The following is a 22671-nucleotide window of genomic DNA, read 5'->3' as shown; positions in this document are numbered from 1 at the left end:
TCCATTAGTTAATTACTTCTAAGCTTAACCTATCAGATCAAGCCTGTATGGCTCATATTTTAAGTGGTGCTCCAATGTTTAGAAGAGTGGAAAGGCCTTTTTTAGTTGAAGTTGCCTTGGTTCTTTTAGACTTGTTTTGTGGCAAGGTTCAAAATCGTTGCTAGTACAGTACAATAATAGAATCGTAGACCTGGAAGGGGGATGCAAAGGACATCTAGTCTAACTCCCTGCCCTTTGGATAGTATGCAAATCCAAAGAACTGTGGGGAAAAATCCGAAAGCTGGGATCCTTTCTAGATCATTGCTTATGGTCTCCTAAGAGTTATAGATTCTTTTAACTTTCAAGACAATGTTACATATTTGAATATCTTGTTTTACTCATAGGTAAAAACTTACGCTAGTTGAACTGTATCTTGTTAATTTTGACCCAGTCTGATCCTGATATTGTCTTCTGGGGTATTAGCTATCTTTCCCAGTTTTCTGTTGTCTGAAACTTCGATGAGCAGGTCCTCTGTTCTGTCTTCCAAACCATTTATAAAGATGTTGAACAGAACTAAGCCAGGGACAGAACCTTGTGGTGCCCCATTTGTTGATTCTCTTCATGATGAGGAGAAACTGTTGAAATAAATCCTGTGTATGTGGAAAATAGTTTTGCCAAGTCTGAAGTAGAGGAGCCATTGAGCAGATTTCAGCAAAGGCGTTTTGCCACCTGAATCATAGCAGTTAATGTGTGCAAAAAAAAAAGTCACACACACAATTCAAGATGCTTACCGTGTTTCCCCGAAAATAAGACAGTGTCTTATATTAATTTTTGGTCCCAAAGATGCACTAGGTCTTATTTTCAGGGGATGTCTTATTTTTCCATGAAGAAAAATTAATATTTATTGTTGAACAAAAAATGAACATTTATTATATACTGTACAATAATTGTCATCACAAACCAGCATAACCAGACAAACTGTGAATCCTATCAAGAAGTTCTTGTTACTACCAATATTTCCATGTACACCACTCTATGGTACATACATTTAGCAATCCTGCATGCTCTGGTGTTCTGTTTGGCGGGCATGCTTCCAAACAAAAACTTTGCTAGGTCTTACTTTCGGGGGAGGCCTTATATTTAGCAATTCAGCAAAACCTCTACTAGGTCTTATTTTCTGGGGATGTCTTATTTTAGGGGAAACAGGGTAGATTCCAAAGTACATCGCATTGCTCTGGCACCTGAGGAAGAAAATCCACAAGCATCTCATTATCTCCCTGGCAGTGAAAATACAATGCTATTAAATTGCCAAGCGGTGCTATTTGCTGTCATTCAAAATGAGCAGCCTTATATGGCATCTTACTTAGTTTAATGGAGGGCCAGTCAGGGTCGTCAGTCTATTGGCGCAATTCTTTTTACATGAGTTTACATTAAGGTGGGTGGGAGAAGTGACTATGGCCATGGCCGGTGTTAATAGGAAGAGGAATATTTTGTAGATTTTTTATCTAGAGATCAATTGTTTGGGGCTATTTCTCATAATATCTTTTACAAAAGGTAAAGGTTTTCCCCTGACATTAAGTCTAGTTGTGTCTGACTCTGTGGGTTTGTGCTCATCTCCATTTCTAAGCCAAAGAGCCAGCATGATCCGTAGACCTCTCCAAGGGTATGTGGCCAGCATGACTGCGTGGAGTGCCATTACCTTCCCACTGTAGCGGTACCTATTGATCTACTCACATTTTCCTATTTTCGAACTGCTAGGTTGGTAGAAGCTAAGGCTAACAGTGAGAGCTCACCCTGCTCCCTGGATTCGAACCACCGACCTTTTGGTCAGCAAGTTCAGCAGCTCAGCAGTTTAATCCACTGTGCCATCTGGGGCTCTATCTTTTACAATAGACTGCCATATTTCTCTTCATAAAAAAAATAACATCTTGACGTGAAAAAAGAAACTTGAGCCTGTTTCCAAGACTAACCTTCCTCCATGCCACCTGTTAGCCTTCCTATGTTATGCTTTCTGCAGTTGAAGTCAGAAGGGAATGGATTTTGAAGTAAGTCATCTGTATAATATTGGATTGTGCTTGTGGTAGGTATTTGATTGTATTCTATTCTCTCTGGTAGTCTGGAATGTTGAAGCAGCACCTGAGTGCAATATGATGAATTATATATATATGTATATATATATTGAAAGGTAAGAGGAAGCTGGCAGTTTGACTACATCTATCCTGGAAGCTTTGCGTGATGGACCGAAGTCTGCAAAGCATCCTTAGAAAAATTAAAGGCAAAAAGCCAAGACAAGTTGGCTAAAGGAAAGGATATGCAGCAGCCAGGGTACAAAGTGCCAGAGAAACCCATAAGAGTAGTGGATAAAAAGAGGAAAAGAACAGAAAGAGTTGTGAGATCTGAGATCAGACGGCTGAGACTAGATGTAATTGTTAGTATCTTGCCCTTATTGCATAGAATTTTATGCATATATCATTACTCATTATGCTTTTTCTTCACATCAGTGATTGTCACAGGTTTAGTAAATTTCATGTCTCAGTCAAGATCTTTTTCAATCCAATCCTGCCTAGTCAAACAAATATAAGAAATGCAGGTTGAGTATCATTTATCCAAAATGCTTGTGATCAAAAATTTGTGGAGTCAGGATTTTTTTTCAGGTTTTAGAATACCTGTGTTTGCAAATACATACATAATGAGATATGATGGCGATGCGACCCAGGTCTAAACATAACATTCATTTATGTTTATGTACACATAGCCTGGAAAAGGAGCCCCCAGTGACACAGAGGGCTAAACCACTGAGCTGCTGAACTTGCTGACCTAAAGGTCAGCAGTTCAAATCTGGGAAGTGGGGTGAGCTCCCTCTATTAGCCCCAGCTTGTCCAACCTAACAGTTCGAAAACAGGCAAATGTGAGTAGATCAATAGGTAGCGCTCCAGCGGGAAGTTAATGGCGCTCTATACAGTCATGCTGGCCACATGACCTTGGAGGTGTCTACGGACAATGCCGGCTCTTCAGCTTAGAAATGGAGATGAGCACCAACCCCCAGAGTCAGACACAACTAGACTTAATGTCAGGGGAAAAACTTTTATCTTTACCTTTACACATAGCCTGAAGATAACTTCATACACAATATTTTTCATAATTTTGTCCATGAAGCAAAGTTAATGTGTACACTGAAACATTGGGAATCAAAGGTGTCGTTATCTCAGCCACTCATGTGGATAAAGCCATTTTTGGAATATTTTGGTTTTTTTGGAATTAAAGATAAGGAGTGCTTAACCTGTAACTTTATAAATCTATACATGGATTTTGTAGTAGTGTGACTGTTTCAGTTGTAAAAGCATAGTGATTTAACTATCTACGAAAATATAAATATTTTATGACTCTACAAACCCTCCCTCCATCATCTGACTAAGGCCAAGAACTGAATCTCATTTTGTTAGCTTTGGACTTGTAGTTTGTATCTTCTCCCTCCCGACTCCTTTCACCTCGTAGAAACTTCGTTTGAAACTCAAGGAACCTGTGAAAGTAGATTTTGAAAAAGTATATTATTCAAAAGTAAAGCATAACAATATTAAGTAAGGGGAGGGAAAGATGTGCAGCTATGTGAAAATAACTCTTCTAGTTTCATTGAAGGCCCTTTTACAAGCCTATATTAACTTTTTCTACAGTACATTTTTATTCTTATTTATTTTCTTAAAATAATTATACCTTGCTATTTTCAAAGCCACATTTTCAAATACCGCATTTTCTTTAAAAAAAACCAAACACGCCAAAACCAAAACATGCATGAACAAAACTCAGTGCCCTTTAGTTTTGTGGCTGGTAGAACATACTTCACTTTGATTTTTCCAAATTCAGAATGATTAGGAATGGGTGTATACACTAGTATTTTCTTAAAATAATGTTAAAGGCATTCCTTTAGTTTCTGCAGCATGCCTGGATTTTATGGAAACCAGTGAGCAATGGATTTTTTTTCCCTCAGATGGATTTGTGAGCATTGCAGGAGGCTAGATTTTCACAGAGCTTATAACAAAATTTTCCAGGACTTTTCTGGATCTTTAACCCTACTATCTGACCCTAGAAGAAAGATGAGCTAATTTTTTGTTTTTACTTACAATAGTAGTGTCAGTTGTGGTCATAGATGTTTTAAATTTATTTATGTTATTGTATTTTATTGTGTATTACTGGGCATAGTCCCCATGTGAACCACCCTGAGTCCCTTCGGGGAGTCGGGGCGGGATACTATACAAGAATAAAGTTGTTTTTTGTTGTTGTTGTTGTTAGTTGCACTGTTGAATGAATTCAGTTTGATTCCACTTTCCTTGCCATGGCTCAATGCTGTTGAAACTTTTAGAAGTTCTTTAGCCTTCTCTGTCAAATAGTGCTGGTGTCTCACCAAATTACAACCCCAGTGTTTCCATAGCATTGAGCCATGGCAGTTAAAGTGATGTCAAACTGTATTACTTCTTCAGTTCAGATGCATCTTTAATCACAAACCAGAAATGAAAAGACAAGAATATTTTGTCATACCAAACATCCATGTGGTCCAGTAACTTTCTCCCACATCTGCGAAGACATAGTCTTACATGTTCAGACATGTCAACTGAATGCCTCTTATAAACCTACAAACCGGTTGCAAAAACAAAAGTTCTTGTGGAAACATCTACATGCCTTTCTTATAGCCATGACAGTTGTTACCTGTTGATGGATGTACTTTTCATGTGTTTATCCAGTCATCTTTTAGTTGACTGGATAACAGCAATGGGTGGCCCATTGCTGCATCCCATGGCAGTGAATTCTATAATGTATGCATTGTGTGAAGATGTAAGTCAAGGCCAGGCAATGTAAAATAGTTGCCTCAACACATGCTTGTTGCATGGAAGATAACCATATCAAGATGTTGTTGTGGTTTGCCAGAAGGACTGTGGGCTATACTTCCTAAGCTACATTGTTGTCCTCAGGTACAATGGTGTCTCTTGTATTGCAGTGAAATGTTTCAGTTACCAATCCAGTCTGTTTCTATAGGTGAAATAGATGGGTTAGCTGTAAATAGGTGGGCATACTTTTGTCCCTAGCCTCAAGTAGCAAAGTGTTTAAGACTGGCCTGATTTTTCTGATATTACCTCAGCACTATTAAACATTTCCAAAAACCAGAGCCTGAAGGGGAAGCACAACCTTTTGCAGTTTGGGGGATCTTCTCATAATTGTTTTTGGACTCTTCCCCAGAGGAAAAACCTTCTCATTGTTGGTGGTCTTCTTTGCACAGGTCTTTCTTGGCCCTAAGCTGTAGACCCTCCAGAAACCGGCCATAGTGGTTTTTCTTGGCATGGAAAGGAGGTGTTCATGCCAGAATGCTGACAGCCATTCCACAGCTATAGTTGTCAGTAGTTTCAGCTTTTTAAGAAAGGTGCCTCTTCCTCAAAGAGCAATATTTCAGCTATGGCAAATGGCCAGCCAATGGCCTGAGTCTGCAAGTCCTGAGCAGGGCTGTTGAGGATAGGTCTCTCATTGATAAGCATTCAACTGGAAGGCAATGAATAATAACAGAAATGCAGCTTCTCTGTGGCACTACATTTTATTTTCCAGTGTGTGGGGAGATGACTCTTGTATTTTTGCCTTTTTTTTCCTCAATGCTTCCCTTTCTCTACTAAGAGGAAGCCAACCAGGCCTAACACTTTCCTGTTGCTAGACAACCACAGCTCAGCCTAATTTTTCCTTGCCCCAACTCACATGGCTACATTCTTGGGGTGATCCGATTGTTAAAGATAATGATCATGGATACATTGTTTTTACAAAATCACCTTTAAATATCAAGTTCTCACCCATCAACCAGAAAATGGATGTTGCAGTACTGTATCTGGAGATGTTGTTAGTGTCATACGGGTTGCGTGTCCTTCATCTGAAATGCTCTTGCCCTGCTGTGTTAAACTGGTCATTTAGGACATTTTTGCATAAGGGTTGAGATACATGTTCGTAGCTTTTTAACAGCTTATTTCACAATGTTGTTGCATACTAGTAACATTTCAGGTTTTTCCTCACTGTTTGACTGCATTTTTAATTCACTGGGAAATATATGACTTATTATTATTATTAATAATAATAATAATAATAATAATAACAATAATAATAATAGGTTTTATACCCCACCTTCTTCCCCTGGAGACTCATGGTAGCTAACAATCCCACACTTAGTCAAGTTAGATTCTTAATTGTGTGTAATTCTAGCATTGCCAGTGGTCTGAAAGATAACTTGTAGTGGGGCCACACTATTGGGTAAATCCACATAGCACTATGGGCATGTTAACATTTCTCTGCTCGTCTTCCCTTTTCCCAGACTGTGACCATTGAACTTCCAGCAAACAGATGGGGAGGATCTCAAGATGCAATGCCATTAATTGTCCCTATTGCTTCATAAATTTGCAGTTCATTCCTGGCACTATTCTGCTTTTCATTGTTGTATAAAGTATTCCCTTCATGTGGGATATACTGCAGGGATATTACCAGAAAAGTTGCTACTTTGTGTGTTTGCGTGCATTTGCATACATGCTGACAGTGTTGGTGTGTTAACAAGGATTGTCTTCTGAATGTGGATGTTCACTTGTAATTAGAGTTTGGTGCTCTGGATTCAAATGGACAAACATTGTCACTGATGGGAACCCTTAGAGTTCTGCCATTGTGGCCCAAGCACCCCAAAATTATTTTAACTGTTTTTAATGTTTTAAGTGATTTTAACCAATTTGTATGTTTAATTCTGTTTTAATAATACATGATGGAGATTTTAGTTATTTTTTTTATTGTTGTGAACTGCTTGTGTCTCAACTACAGAGATAAAAACAGGATGCCAATATAATAATGCTACTATTTATTTTGTGTCAAAAGCATTGCATAATAAATAAATTTAAAGGTGATGAAATAAAGGAAATCACAAGCAGCTAAATAGTTTTAGACCAAAAGCAGGCAACAGCGACCGCATTGTCTGTAGCAACTCCTCCTCTGTACATGAGGCAGGACATTGTGGGTAAGCATACATATGCAGAGTTGTTTGTTTTGCTCCACAGTCACACAAGGTAGAAGATTCCTCCAGGTACTGTCACCTTGCCAAGTTGTCTTGATTTGCCCACTCCACTTCTGAGTCTGTTTAGGGACTTCCAAGTTGCCCATTCTTGGTTTGCCTCTGGAGGAAGACCCTCATGGGGGGCCATTCAGTTGGAATTGCCTGTTTTAGCTGCCCAGAGGGACACTCTTGCTGTTGCTGGAGGAACATCAAGAGGAGTGGTGGTTCTCATGAAGCTTTTCCTTGATTTGAGTCTGGTGGAAGGAGACTGATAGTCATGCAGTGGATGGACCTTATTTCTCTCACAGTTAGCAGCAACTTCCCGTCGCACGTCAGGAAGGGCAATGGCAGCTAACTTGTAGAGTTTATCAACAGGTATGGGTTTAAGGCATCCTGTGATTACTCTGCATGTTTCGTTCAGTGCTATGTCCACCTGCTTTTCATGGGCAGACTTGTGCCAGACAGGACAGACGTACTCAGCAGTTGAGTAAGATAAGGCCAGGGCTGATGTTCTTATTAATTGTGGGTCTGCATCCCATGCTAACAATTATGTCTATTAATATAGAAGGTTTGTCACTTGCTAAGGAAGAACTACTAGCCAAAATGTCTGAGGACATTTCGTGTGACATCTTATGTATACAGGAAACACACAGAGACATCACAATAAGAAGACCAAAAATTCTTGGAATGCAACTGGCAGTGGAACGACCTCACAGACAATATACTACTACTACTACTACTACTAATAATAATAATAATACCAATAATACCAATAACTACGCCATCCCTTGGCAGGATAAACTAATTTGTATTAGGGTAGGATTTGCAATGCATTGTCATTCATTGAAGTCAACATTGTGTCCACATTTATTATGATGGGAGGTACGGAAAAATGAATGCTTTTCTGGTTCAGGAAATGAGAAAAACAGCACTGCACAGCTGCAAAATATCATACTAACAAAAAACATGAAGTGGTGGATTCTCGCAACATTGAGTGAAATTTCACAGTTCTTCCAGTTAAGATAAGTGCTAGGAAGGGCAAGGCGTGGGAAAGGGAGGAGTAACTTCTGAGGTAGTGCAGTAAGCAGGTGGCATGATATATGTTAATAGAGCGCTATTATAGGGACCACATAAAAAGAGAAAGGGCAATACTGGTGTGTTCCCATTTTCACAGAGGCTGGGATTGCAGTGATGAAAGACAGTGGTGTAATAATATCCTTAACCCTTGCGACCTAAATTTGGAAGGATATTTTATTTATTGATTGATTGATTTACTACATTTATACCCCGCCCTCTCTCACCCCAAAGGGGACTCAGAGTGGCTTACAATTTATATGTACATACAATATATTATATTATTAGCATAGCACAATATTAGCATTATATATTATAGCATTATTATTTTACCATATGCCAAGTGCAGGTATATGGTAATCTCTTACCACCTTAAAGCTTTTGGTTACTATAAATAAGAACTATTATATTTGCTTATTATTATTATTATTTGCTTTCTTTCTTGACAAAGATGGAATTTTAAACTGAAGACCTGTAGAGAATAATTGGTTATGTAACAGTGAATCGTTATTTCCCCTTGTGACAGATTGTCTGGTTCATAGACGTGAGTTGTTCAGTATAAGACATTTTTCAGTTTATGGTATACTTCTGGGTATATGCATATCTTACAATGGCATAATTTATAGGCATTTCCACTTGTACGATGTGCAAAACAGAAGACAATTGTTGAATGTAGCCTCATGTAGCTTATTGTGTTTACTGCTAGAATTGGGTTCCCCTTTATAGTGCTGGGAGGAAAAAAATTATGATTGGGCAACATATAAAGAAAGTACTTTTGCTTGAGTTGAAATTTAATGAACAGATGAGTCACCAGGAGAACACGAAAAGCTCTGCCTTTTAGAGGGAGACAGAGAAATCATTAGTGTGGAAAGGCATACTTTTCAAATAACTGCAACTACACATTTTGAATCCAAAAGGCTCACTTTCCCTTAGTGGATTTCTAATTAGCGTACATTACTAACACCAGTGAAGGAACTAATGTCAGCCTCTGGCTTTGTTATTTTCAGATGCCTATGAAAAGCACCCTATGTCACAGACTATTGCTACATTATTCCTTCTGTAGTGCAAGTGGAAAATTAGGTTATATCACAACCTGGTATATTACTTTGCAAAACAGGGCAGGAACAAGAAGATTTGCCCGCAGAAGTAAGCCCTCCACATTCACTGGAGTTAGTGACACAGGATCCCTGTAAAAGTGAATAATAACTGCAAATAAAGAAGTAACTATTTTTTTTACCTGAGTGAATACCTCACTGGGAACCTTGAAGAAGTCTTTCAGAACAACTCTGTGAACAATTTTTGCTAAACTCTGAACAAAGAATGGCATTGCAAATAACCTGGTGATTCCTAGACAAAACATTTTAAATCAAATAGTGAACAAATGTCAAAACTACAAATGAGAAGGATGGCTGTATTTTAATTTGCTAAAATAGCTCAATTAAGAATGTAAAATTCATGTCCTTATTCCAGCAGATTCAAAATATTACATGGAGTATATGTCCAAGGCTCATTGTTTTTCTGACATGCGGATCATTCCTGTGCCTTATCTCTCTGAGTTTCAGCATTAAATTTAATTTAAAGATGGTCAAAGTATAGTGTTGAAGTAGCAAGGGAAGCTATTTTGATGGTTTCAGACCCGCCCCCCAGACTCCCTTGCCCAGCACCAAAAAAGGTAAATTTCTTCTGCTAGTATGTTGTAGACCTTTCCTACACTTTTCAACACATTTTTAAAAAACGATTAATAGAAATACACACCTAGCCATTTCCACTACTCTTTCTTTCTATCAACTCTTCCTGTGAAGTCTACATTGCCCTTGGAGAATGTCAGACACACAAAACAGGTCCCTGGATTTACTGTGGTTGCTTATCCCAGATTTAAAGCATCTTAATATATATATATACAGTCATCCCTCCACATTTCAGTTTTTGACTTTTGTAAATTTGATTAATCATGGATTTGATTAAAAATGTTATTTCTAGTAATCTCCAGGTTTTTCATTGTGACTCTATGGTCAACCTCAGTTTTTTAAAAAACAATTTCATTATTGTGTTGTCGAAGGCTTTCATTATTCTATAATTTCATTATTCACAGTTTTTTTTATTTTCATGGTGGTCCTGTGCCCCCAACCGTAGAAAATATGAGGGGTTAACTGTATTTTATTTGAGGTCAGAGACAATCTTCATTACTAGAGAACATGAGTGGAAGGGTGCCCAGCTTATGCATTTACTATTGGCATCTTCGAGAGCAGAATGCTGAATAATATAGGTTTTTGCTCTTCTTATGTTCTTAGCTATATGTGAACCTATGAATTATCTCAAGGCCAGTGATAAATGAGAGATACATGCTACAGAGACCCCACTTTGTTTGTGCTCAACAAGTCAACTGTGTATTTGCAGTGAGTACATAGTTATAAAAATTATATTTACATCTGCAGTGCAGTTATATAACAGGAAAACATTTGCACGCATAAATAATGCAATATCAGTATTAAACATCTAGACAATGCGTAATACTGTAAGCCAACCCTTTCCATAACTGGATATTGTTTTATGTGGCCAAGGTAACAGATTGTTCTGCTACAACTCTGATGAGGTTATTTCACAAGAGAACATAGCTTGCCACCTCCTGTTTGTAATATTATAATACCAATTTAAATCTTTTTAGAGCCATACTCCTAAAAATCCCATAGGGTTGGGCTCTCAATAAACATGAATTGATGATTTCAGTAAGGTTCTTTGGAAACTTTGTAGTTTGCTGTAGTAATCAGTGACCCCATTAAAACAAAGCAAGGAATCTTGTGGCTTATAAGTATGCTATAACACAGCTTTAGTGGGTCAGAGTTGACTTCATTTCACACATCTAACCTTTGCCTATTTCCTCTTTTTCATTTCTGGGCTCATGGGTACCATTGCTGCCTTAGTGACAGGCAATATTAGGCTGCTGTCAACAGCCTTTTATGCTGCCTACAAAATTATAGTCTAGGCTGAATTGCATTGGCAAAACATTTTAGTACTGAATAGTTTTGTGAAGTCTTTGAATAGCAAACAAGATAGTCAAATGGCTCTTCTCAATTTACTTTTGCGATGTTGCAGTACACATAGTATTGTTTGCTTTTAATATAGTTAAATGGATGCTGTTAATGGTGTTTTGGGTGTGTTAGGAATCCCTGGTGGCATTGCAGGTTAAACCACTGAGCTGCTGAACTTGGTGACCAAAAGGTTGGTGGTTTGAATCCGAAGAGTGGGGTGAGCTCCCACTGTTAGCCCTAGCTTCTGCCAACCTAGCAATTCGAATGCATGCAAGTGTGAGTAGATCAATAGGTACCGCTCCGGCAGGAAGGTAACAGCATTCCATGCCGGCCATATGACCTTGGAAGTGTCTATGGACAACATTGGCTCTTTGGCTTAAAAATGGAGATGAGCACCAATCCCAAAAGTCGGACACAACTAGACTTAATGTCCAGGGAAAACCTTTACCTAATGCTATTTTGGTAAACTACAAAAATGTACAAAATTACTGAAGAAGAGATGTACAGTTCCATAGCTGGTACTAGTGTCACATTTGTTTCTGCAGAAAGCACCCAAAGTTTCCACACAGACACACAACACATGCCAGTATATCCTTAAAATAGCATCTGGGAGTATCCATTGAGCTAGAAGAGACAATTCACACATACATATTTTTCCTCCTCACGCCAAAAGGTTATATGAGGAGCCTGGAAACCAAGGATTCAAGGAGATTCTGTTGCATGTGTATTCTAGTGTTTACCTTCAAATTCAATTCCTGGCTGAAAGATCTGGATGTTGTGTTTATATGCGTAGATGTTTTGTATTGTTTATGTTTTGTGCTCTTTTGGATATTGCCTTAAGAAACAGGATGGAGCCTTCACTTTAGACAGAATGGTAACTTGCACACCCTTTCTGTCCAGGATGCCCACTCTTCTATCTCAGTGATGCAGCATATTGCGTGCTTTGGAGAGCTTGGCTAGACCTGCTCTTCAGCTACAACAGGAGAAATTCTGATGGGGTTTCTTGGATCAGAACCCACCTCTAACCAGGGGGTGCCACCTCAAATTGAGATACCAGTAAGTTGCAACCAGAGCATCTTTCCAGAGAGCTATTGAGGCTGAAATGCTTCTTCCTGAAGGTTGATTTTCCTCAAAGCCCAAATTTGGGCTTCTGCAGTTTGTGTATTGCTGCAGGGCCACCTCTTGAGTGACCACACCATCCCAATCAAATAGTTTGTAGCAGCAACAAGGGCATGGCCAATACTTTGCCACTATTCTGAGGTATGATACTTTTGCCATATTTAAAATATTGCGTAGAATTGTATAGCTCTGGTGGCATGGTTTACCTGGGAAAAGGCTAGATTTGGAGGCATTGTTTAATTGGAAACGGCTTCATACTAAACATGAAAGCTATACAGTATGGTGGTTGGGGGGTTGCACTTACCTCTAACAATGCCATTCTGACATTGAGCTGTCCTTGCCTGTATGGATATTTATTCTGCCATTCTAAGAAGTGAATGGAAAGAACTGGTGAGATGGAGAGAAAAAGCACAATTCAGTGAACCCTTAGCTAGACAGGATCCTAGTGTTTGTAAAAGAGAAAGAACGTTTGCTTGCCACCCAACCCTGTGGGCTGTTGTGCTGGCATTGTGATTCACATGGTCACTAAAATTTTGCTCATATATTGTGAGTCAGTTTTGTGGTTAGGATTTTGCTCATGAGACTTATTTCAGGCACAAAAGACATTTTGCTTTGTATGGCTGAAGTGACAACCCGTGTTTAGGCAGTATTAACAGGAATGTGAAGATCACATCTAAAATATTATCCATCTGGTCACAGTTATTGCTCACTTCAACCTGAAAGCAATAAAGAACATTAAAAGAGTCAAAATTTTAGAAGATATTTTTGACACGTAATTAGTTGCAATTCCACTTTCAATCATGCCCCCTGGAAGTTAATTAATGTTATAATTCAATTTTTCAATGTAAAATACTTTACTATTTTTATTGATATGAATCTGGAATCATTGCTTTTACTGTTGTATTACAAATTGGAATATAAAAACAAGATACTGACCTGTATAAAAAACATGATGTATAAAATGAAACCACATACACCATAACTAGAAAAGTAACTAATCTGGTTACATTTACATCATAAAAAGGTATGTTACCATTATAATGCAAATTGGTTGTTCTTTAGTTATTCCATTGGAATAACTAATTATTTAGAACAACCTTGTTATTGCATTGGGGTAATTAATTATTTAAAACAACCATAATTGTTTATTACTTCCAACCTCTGATTAGAATTTAGCAATAAACAATCAACTTGTCCAACTGTAGGGCATAATTTTTAGATACTCAGCACTGATTAATTTTATTTTGGTTTTGGGAGGGTTATATATGGTATTTTATGGGTGTGGAAAGGGAGGGGCGGGATATAAACAGTGTCAAACTAGAGAACCCAGCCATTTAATCTTATTGGAGACCTATCTTCCTGTCTCTTTCCAATGGCTTTTAGGGACACTTAAAAAGAATAGGAAGGGAGGGAGTGGAAAACCTTATCTTAGGCTTCCTAAGTGTGTGAAACTCAAGATAAAGAGTTTTGCTTCTTCGTGTCCTGCCCTATTTAGAGTTCCATCAAGAGTTTCTCACTGAAAATGCTTGGAAGAGATCAGCCCTCTATTTGAAAATTACTCATGTTACAGATATTCAAGCAAGCCAAAAGAACAGTTTAAATTAGTCAGGTGGGAAAATAATACTGCAAGATATTGAAGTCAAGCTATCCCTCCCGGTCTCAAGGGCAATACTAGAAAGAACACACACCATTTGTGACCTTAAATGTCTTGAACAGAGGCCACAGAAACTTAGCCTACTTGTTTAAATCCCCATTTGTATTTTGTGGAGATGGATTTTAAAAACAAAAACCACACACACACATTTGACAGCACCATAAAGCTTTAATGGGAAAAGATAGTTGTAATGCTATAGTCAAACTTCTCAGTTGTGAACAAAACTTGTTAATTTGCTTCTCTGCAGGGAGCGAGGAAACTGAAAATAAAGATTTAAATAAACATGAGTGGGATGGAAGATGGGGAGAATTTCCAAGAGGGCTTCATTTGAGCCAGGGCTCACATCTCAGCCTCAGAAACTGTTTTTGTGCCATGGCCCAACCGCAAAAAAATCCTTGCTGAAAGGTTTCCATAGATTTATTTAGAGCCAGGGTACCATTTGGTGCTAGAGAGCCAGCTTGGTATAGTGATTTGAACTACAACACTGAAAACAGTGCTTAAAACCCCACTTGGTCATGAAACCCACTGGGCAGTCTTGGGCCAGTAACACATTCTCAGCATCAGAGTAATAAAAGATGTGGGAATTCAAAATAGAGGATTTACTGTGTCCATACAGGATTTGTCCAGATGACATTTAAATATACAGCTTTTTCCAAAATTGCATCTTCATGCTTGAGGTGCTGTTTCTGAAGCCAAAATCAGTTGTCCATTAAAGGGGCGTTGTAGATCCAGCCTCCGACATGTTTGTGCTACCTTGACAACCAGATGAAGAAATATAGACTGGGTTTGAAGGCAATAACAGAGGTTTAATTTACTTTCAGGCTTGAAAAGATGTCTGATACAGAGTCTCTGCTCAAAGGAATTGGACATGCCCAAGCAGTACAGCGCAAAACATTGTATCCCCTTTGACAGCTACTCAAAAGACCCACTCCCTCCCCTGATTGACTCAGAAATGGCCAAGCCAGGATCTGGGCTTTTGTTGGGAGTCTTGCTGATATTGCGGGAAGGATGAAGGATTCCCATTTGCCCTTTTGTAGTTGGAGCCATACAGAGCACCACCCAGGCTTTGGTTTAATCATATGGTTAGAGGCAATGCAAAGAGTTCGTGATGAGATTATATGAGTCCACAAAAGGAACCAGTTTTTGATACAGTGGAAAGGCTTATGTAAATATAGATAGCTGAATGGAAAGTATACAGAACAAATCCTACTGAGGCGCAGTTCATATCTGATATTTCTAAAACACCTGGATGTTCCCCCAGAGCCTGAGTCTAATTGCATCTTAAAGAAGGAACTTTTCCTGTTTGCTTTGACTCTCTGAGGGGATGCTAGAACAGCTTCCCAGATGTACAAACCCCAATAGTTTCATAAGTGTATACGTGTCACCATAAGATCTTAGAGTTCTCCGCGTTACACTGGGTCTGTCCTGGCCAGTGCACCCCAATGTATTTATTGTGTATCTATTTCTAATAAATCATATCCATGAATCCAGACACAAGGGAAAACCCAGAGGGTCGCTTAAGTTATGTTGAACACGCTGGGTGAGGGGATGAGGATTATCCCATTGTTCCAGGAATATCTCTGGCCCACTCCCCCAGGGCACCAGACTGGATAAACAATTGATTAAATCTTTTTAGGCATTTCCGGACACCAAGTGGTTTCGGAAGGGAGCCTGAACCATTCAACTTTCGCAATTGTGAAAGTTGAGTTGGATGTGTGTATTAGAAATAGGGGATTTAATTCATTTTTTGAGAAGGAGGGTCAATTTTTTTTTGACAACTCCTCTATCTTTGAAACACCTAAGAATCAATCCCCCCAAACTGCTAGCATTTTTATTATTATTATTATTATTATTATTATTATTATTATAATTATATTTATCTATACCTCGCTTTATCTCTCCCAAAGAGGACTCTTAACATAAAGGCATTAGCACACAATTTAAAATATACAAATATGCAAACATTAAAACATTTAAAATATAAACAGTATTTTAAAATCACAGTTAAAAACCATTAAAACATATTTGAAGCATATTCAAAGCTAAAAACACAGCATCCTCTGAATTGATCTTAAAAACCTTCTTGAAAGCCTGTCTGAATAAAAAGGTTTTAGCCAACCGCCAGAAGGACAACAGGGAGGCCATTCTGACTTCCCTGCGCAGGAAGGTCCAGAGTCCAGGGGCAACCATGGAGAAGGCCTTCTCTCTTGCTCCCACCAACCGAGTTTGAAATGGAAGTGGTACTGAGAGAAGTGCTTCTCCTGAAGATCTCAGGACCCTGGCAGGTTCATATAAGGGGATGTGGTCAGTCAAATAGCCTGGACTTGAAGCATCTATGGCTTTAAAGGTCATAACCAGCACTTTGAATTGTGCCTGGAAACAGTAGCCATCCCCAGTTAGCAACTTGGCTGCAGCTCTTTGGGCCAGCTGAAGTTTCCAAGCACTCTTCAGAGGCAGCCTCATATAGAGCGAGTTACAGTAACCCAGACGGGATGCGACTAAGGCATGTGCCATTGTGATCAGATCTGTCTTTTCAAGGAACGGGCACAGTTGGCGTACAAGTTCTAATTGTGTAAAGGCCCTCCTGACCACTGCAGATACCTGGCCTCCAGGTTCAACAGTGAGTCCTGGCGGACCTCCCAAACTGGTCTATTTCTGGTTCATAAAAGTATACAGGGATTAGAAGACAACCTAACTGTCTGAATTTTTCTTATCCCATGACAGTAAGATTTATTTAAAATATTTTTTTTTTAAAAAAAACTCAATTAGACATTCCCATTAAGTTTCATTGGTATATTCTGTTCACAAACAGTACAGAAAAAAAGCTACAATTGAGCAAAAGCTCACTCATTTGGCTGGGGTTTCTAGAAGCCTGTTCAAATGTATGGTACTTGCATATTACATTTTAAAATATGATGATACTAGTCTTTTAACACTCTGAATAAGCTGAATAAAAGTTTCTCTGAGTTCATGCTGATTTCAACCGCTACCGCTACATCTCTGGAATTATAATTAGAGCACACCAGCAAGTAGTGTGACTTCTAGGTAGGACAGACTTTTCATTTTTATGCCTGAAGAACATGCTACTCGACAGTTTTTGGAAATGAAATTTCTAAAGTATGTTTATTGTGTGCATTTTTGGAGATCTGATGAACATTTTCCTGCTTTGCATTGAGAAATATTCAACAGCCTGTGTGTTAATGCCGGCTTTATATCCTAATGGGATCTGTCTGCTATGGCTCAGCACTCTATATAATTAATGTTGAGTGGAGTATTATAATTGATATTATATTAGAACTATGTTTTAAAATGTAGTTGCACATAAAACCTCTGGTTACGCAGTACCTTTTTATTGTTTATATTTTGCAATGAGAAGTGAATCATTTTGCTGGGCAAAATAAGGGATACTACTTTGTGTGTCTGAGGCCCCATCTATGCTGCCATTATAATGCACATTGAACTGGATAATGTGGCAGTGCAGACTCACATAATCCAGTTTAATTCAGTTCAATCTGCATTATATAAGACTACACTGACTATATAATACAGTTCAGACTGCATTATATGGCAGTGTAGATGGAGCCAAAGTTGTTAGGAAGGAACCGGGACTGTATTTGTCACAAGAAACCTGAGCCCCATATTATTTCACTACAATTACTATAGAATGGAAGGGGAAATCATGTGACCCTCCTATTGTTGGACTGCAACGCTTTCCTTCACTCTTGGGTGTCTTGGCTAGGGCTGCTGGAATTCGCAGTCAGATAACATCTGGATGGTTACATGATGCTATAGAATCACGACTCAGTATAACTTCTCTCATCCACAGACATCATCACCATTGAAGTTAGTTAGAAGGTGCTAGGATCTGAAATCCATCTCCTCTGAAGAATGCCAGTGGGGAATTCTGGGCAAATCTGCTCCTTTCTGTTATTTCCCCCCTTAAATTGAATTTGTGTGATTCAGTTGTGTATCTTTTCTTCTTTCTGACAGCTGCTGCATTTCAGATGAGAACAAGCACTTTGTAAAAGGGCAAGGTACTTGCCCTCTGCTGACTACATTGTCTACTAGTGGTGTGAAGATGAACAATAACCAGCAACAATCATGACCTCTCTGGCCAATGTCATTGCTTCCCAGCAGGCAGAGTGGGTCTGCTTCAACGATGGGCACCACCTTCCTGCTCCCTCGCAAGGTAGGTTCATTCCCTCTGATGAAATAAGCTGTTGTCATAGATCAAACCATGTTGGTAAATGAAACATATGACTCTTTGGACTCAGTCCAGAGTTTTCTGGGTTGCAGTGAATTCACACAACATTACCCGTATTAATTCTGATGGAGAGGCAGACTGATGGTATCTTGGGATTCTGTGTTTTTCTAATTGTGTATTGAGCATAGCTTTCAGAATAAGATCTTGAAGAAACTATTATCCCTTCTCCCAGGTTTATCTCCTCACTGCTAAGTTCAGAAGTTGATCTTCTCTCTATCAAGATGGGAATGCATAAAATATCTGTACTTTATGAAAAAAGACTAATGAACTCAGAGGAAAGCAGTCTAGCAAAACTTTGTTTCATTGAACAATTCACTTAGGGTGGATGGAGTCATTATTGGTCAACATAGTCAGTCTTATTCTGAGGTTGACCAAATGTTTTATTTTAAGAGATAGATTTTTTAAACAGGTTCTTATGAAATATTCTCACTAGTCAACATACAAGTGTTCTCTCCATGATTTAACTTTTAAAAGGAAGAGCAGTGATAGGATTGTCTTTGAGTCACCATAAGTCAGAAACAACTTGGAGGCACATAAATAAAAACAAGATTTACTGAAGATCTGATCAGGGAAGAGGCAAACACTGCTAATATGGATCAACACATTTTTGTGCATTTAATAAAAATAAATCGAGTTGTGGCTAAGGGGATTGTCATGGTGACTGTCCCATCTTCACATCACTATCTAATGGGGATGGGTAAATGCATAGCACAACTACAGGAGGGTGCAGGGTAAGTACAGTAGAGTCTCACTTATCCAACATTGGCTTATCCAATGTTCTGGATTATCCAACGCATTTTTGTAGTCAATGTTTTCAATACATCATGATATTTTGGTGCTAAATTCATAAATACATTAATTACTACGTAACATTACTGCTTATTGAACTACTTTTTCTGTCAAATTTGTTGTATAACATGATGTTTTGGTGCTTCATTTGTAAAATCATAACCTAATTTGGTGTTTAATAGGCTTCTCCTTAATCTCTCCTTGTTATCCAACATATTCACTTATCCAACGTTCTGCCGGCCCGTTTATGTTGGATAAGTGAGACTCTACTGTAGCAGAATCCCTTTCAAAATGTTTGTAATGGGGAGAGAAAAGAATTGAATCTCTTACTGAGCAAAAACATGGCTTTGTGACCAAGACTTTGGAGAACTTATGCAATAGTTAGATATTGAATGATGTGCAATGACGGATTATGTTTGTGGAGTATGTAATTAATTGTGATAGTATTTTTAATTGTTTTTAATTGTTTTGATGTAAAACAAATGTATAACAATTGTTTTAATTGTTATAATTCTATTTTAAATGTTTATTTTAATTGTACTTGTTTTACGGCATTGAATAGTTGACTGTATGTAAAGCCTCCTTGAGTCCCCTCCGGGGTTGAGAAAGGCGGGGTGGAAATGTTGTAAATACATAAATAAATACTGTTATGTTTCTCATAACAAATAGTTCCACTCTGGGTGTCTGAAACATTTTAAGTCCTTTTTTGACATAGACATTTACAAAGAATAAAAAAAACTTCTCTTCAAAAAAAGAAAGAAATTATGACACATTTGGTACATTATGACAATTGGAATATGTGCAGTGACAGTTGGAATGGCACTGGATTACGACTTTGGATTACGTGAATTTAATAACTGGTGTAACTGTTTTTAGATATTTTAATTCTCTGGTTTTAATGTAGATATTTACCAATTGTATGTTATTTAAATGGCATTGAATTGTTGCCGATATGTGAGGCCGCTCTGAGTCTCCATTGGGGTTGAGAAGGGTGGGGTACAAATATGGTAAACCAATCAGTCAATCAATCATTTACATTTTGGCTGTCATTTCAGGCCATACTGAGGAACAACTTGAGGGATTTCTTTCCTCTTCTGATACATCCTCAGAAAGCATCCAAAACCTGGATCAAGAATTTCAGACTCTTGCACAAGCTGACTTGGGTGACGCCATGGACAAACCAGCTGTGGAATCCATATCCGTATGCTCACCTGAAAACCATCCCTCTCCAAAGCCTGATTTTTCTTCATCCTTTAGCTCATGGGTCCAGTTTGAGGATGCACCCTGGACCAGCACTTCACTGGAGCAAACTCTTACAGGTTGGAATATCATTTTGCACTAAGGTTTATTATGGGTAACATGAACTGGGAGAGTCTATGAATTAGTGTATACTGTATACATTTGTATATCAGTTAATCTCATGTATAAATAGAGGGCACTATTTTCCCACCCAGGTATTGAAAAGCGTCACCTTGGCAGAGATAGTAGAAGGAATTGTTTTTTCTTCTAAGCTCTTGCCTCTCAATAAAGTTGTTTCTTTTTTGGGATAAGAGTTAAGGCACAGTACTTATTTTGACCCATGAATAACTTATCCCAGTTTTTGTGAGTCAAGTATTTTGTATTGTTTTTAAATCTGTATATTGCATATTTCTAATTTATTTAACTGTTTTGAACTGCTTATGGGGTTTTTTTTTGTATTGTTGCGTATTGGTATCAAATTCTGCCAGTTTTGTAAGCCGCCCTGAGTCCCTTAGAGTGAGAAGGGTGGGATAGAAATGATGGAAATAATAAATAAATAAATTGTGAGTCGGTTTTTTAAATTTAAAATTTCTAGACTTGCACCTGAGTATATACAGTAATCAATTTCACTGACATCAAGGGCAAATGGAAGGAAAAATATAATTCACCTTTCCTTTTGATGACAAAATGTAGAGTCTTCTGTACAATTTGATCTAGGTTTTGTAGACAAGACTTCCTGTGGCTTTGTCCTGCAGAAAAACTAAAGCAATTTTCCTGAAATTGGCTTGGGCCTTTCAAAAGATATATCATGATTCCCTCCTGATACTATTATCCCTTGTACTCAAAATGTTTTTGCTGGATGCAAATTGTTGTTAAAAATTTCATGAAATGTAATACTTAAAATAAGTGTGTCTGATTTGCTCAGCTTCTCTAACACATGTGTCTCAACCCAAGTTGTCTTCTATCTGTGCTAGGAAAATGCTTGGATATAATTTAAATTAGGAGTGTGACATAGATCTTAGGAAGGAATACAGTAGCAGCAATGATATTGTGGTAAATTCCCTTGTTGATTGAAAAACTCACATATTAACCTGATTCCTACAAGTGGGTATGTAGCAGGATCAGATGGAAATGCCATACATTACAGTGTTAATGTAAGGACATGGAGTGTAAATCACCCATCCCTCATTTAAGTTGTCTGTTGTATTGAGGTCACAGTTCAGTAGGTCACTAGTTGGATATGTTTTTGGATTGTGTAGCATTCTGAAATGCACTGAGGCTTGAAAATGAGAGCTAGAAAAAGCCATTGTGAGAGCAGGCCATTGTGATTGGTGTCCTTTTGCCTAGGCTTCTCTCAAGGACTTTGTCTGATTCTAAATGGCACAAGTAACTTGGACTTTTATCTCGCATCCTTGGGGAGGACAATAAAGCAAGACTGACATAATGGTTATTATATATCCACTCTGAAGCTGGAAAGTATTAAGCAAGAGAACAATGTAGTTAAGGAAAAATGAAGGCAGTGACTGAAAATGGAGAGAGTTTGAAAGAATGTTAAAATCCAGACAAATCTAAAATACTATATTGTGCAAAAGGGAAGAAATTGTAGCAAAACTGTACATTAACATCCTGTATCGATTTACTAGCAGCAAGCTACATGGAACCCATTCTGATTTATATATACAGTAGAGCCTCACTTATCCAAACCTCGCTTATCCAAGCTTCTGGATTATCCAAGCCATTTTTGTAGTCAATGTTTTCAATATATCATGATATTTCGGTGCTAAATTCGTAAATACAGTAATTACAACATAACATTACTGCGTATTGAACTACTTTTTCTGTCAAATTTGTTGTATAACATGATGTTTTGGTGTTTAATTTGTAAAATCATAACCTAATTTGATGTTTAATAGGCTTTTCCTTAATCCCTCCTTATTATCCAAGATATTCGCTTATCCAAGTTTCTGCCAGCCTGTTTAGCTTGGATAAGTGAGACTCTACTGTATATCATTCTTCTGTAAGGATATATAGGATAGTCAAAAGAAATTTGGAAAAATTATTGAGCCAGATAGAACTTGTTTTTAGAAACTATGTAAATGTATTCATGCTTTCATATTCCAAATGATAGGCGCTGTTTGGATTCGGAGCTTTAAGGTGGAAAGAACAGCTTCACTCACATGTTCTGAACAAGTGTTTGAAGAGGTGAAAGGGATGATGGAAACATGCCCAGTCCTTTCCTCACCCATCTGTCTCTTGATCATATCTGTTTGCATGAAATTCAAGTACATACAATTAGTAGAAATTGAGAATCTGTATATGCAATGGAATTTGCTGCATTTTGCAAAGAATTGTATTTATTGAAGAAAGTCTGTATGTGTACAACTTGTAGACTACAGTTTGGAATTAGTGCAGAGAATTTGCAACAATATAAAATTAAGATTATTGTGAATTAGGTAATTCATCTCAT

The 22671-nt window shown here is 38.0% G+C and overlaps 1 protein-coding gene across 5 annotated transcripts in view; it reads left to right on the top strand.

Annotated features, from left to right (window-relative positions):
- Positions 1–22671, top strand: part of ston2 (stonin 2) — an 87378-nt gene that overhangs the window by 5605 nt on the left and 59102 nt on the right. For 4 of the 5 annotated variants that reach the window (XR_010002140.1, XR_010002141.1, XM_008117534.3 and 1 more), the window contains exons 2-3: positions 17903–18101; positions 20021–20284. Coding sequence is in view for 3 of the 5 variants with exons in the window: in XM_008117534.3 (XP_008115741.2) it covers positions 18014–18101; positions 20021–20284 (352 nt within the window). In the remaining 2 variants the exon portion in view is untranslated. Of the gene's footprint in view, positions 1–12039; positions 12196–17902; positions 18102–20020; positions 20285–22671 lie in introns of all 5 variants that reach the window. The other variant, XM_062968368.1, reaches the window with a different exon arrangement.

Source organism: Anolis carolinensis, chromosome 1, assembly GCF_035594765.1.
Source record: "Anolis carolinensis isolate JA03-04 chromosome 1, rAnoCar3.1.pri, whole genome shotgun sequence".
NCBI classification, from domain to species: Eukaryota; Metazoa; Chordata; class Lepidosauria; order Squamata; family Dactyloidae; genus Anolis; species Anolis carolinensis.
This window is presented reverse-complemented; position numbering and strand designations above follow the sequence as displayed.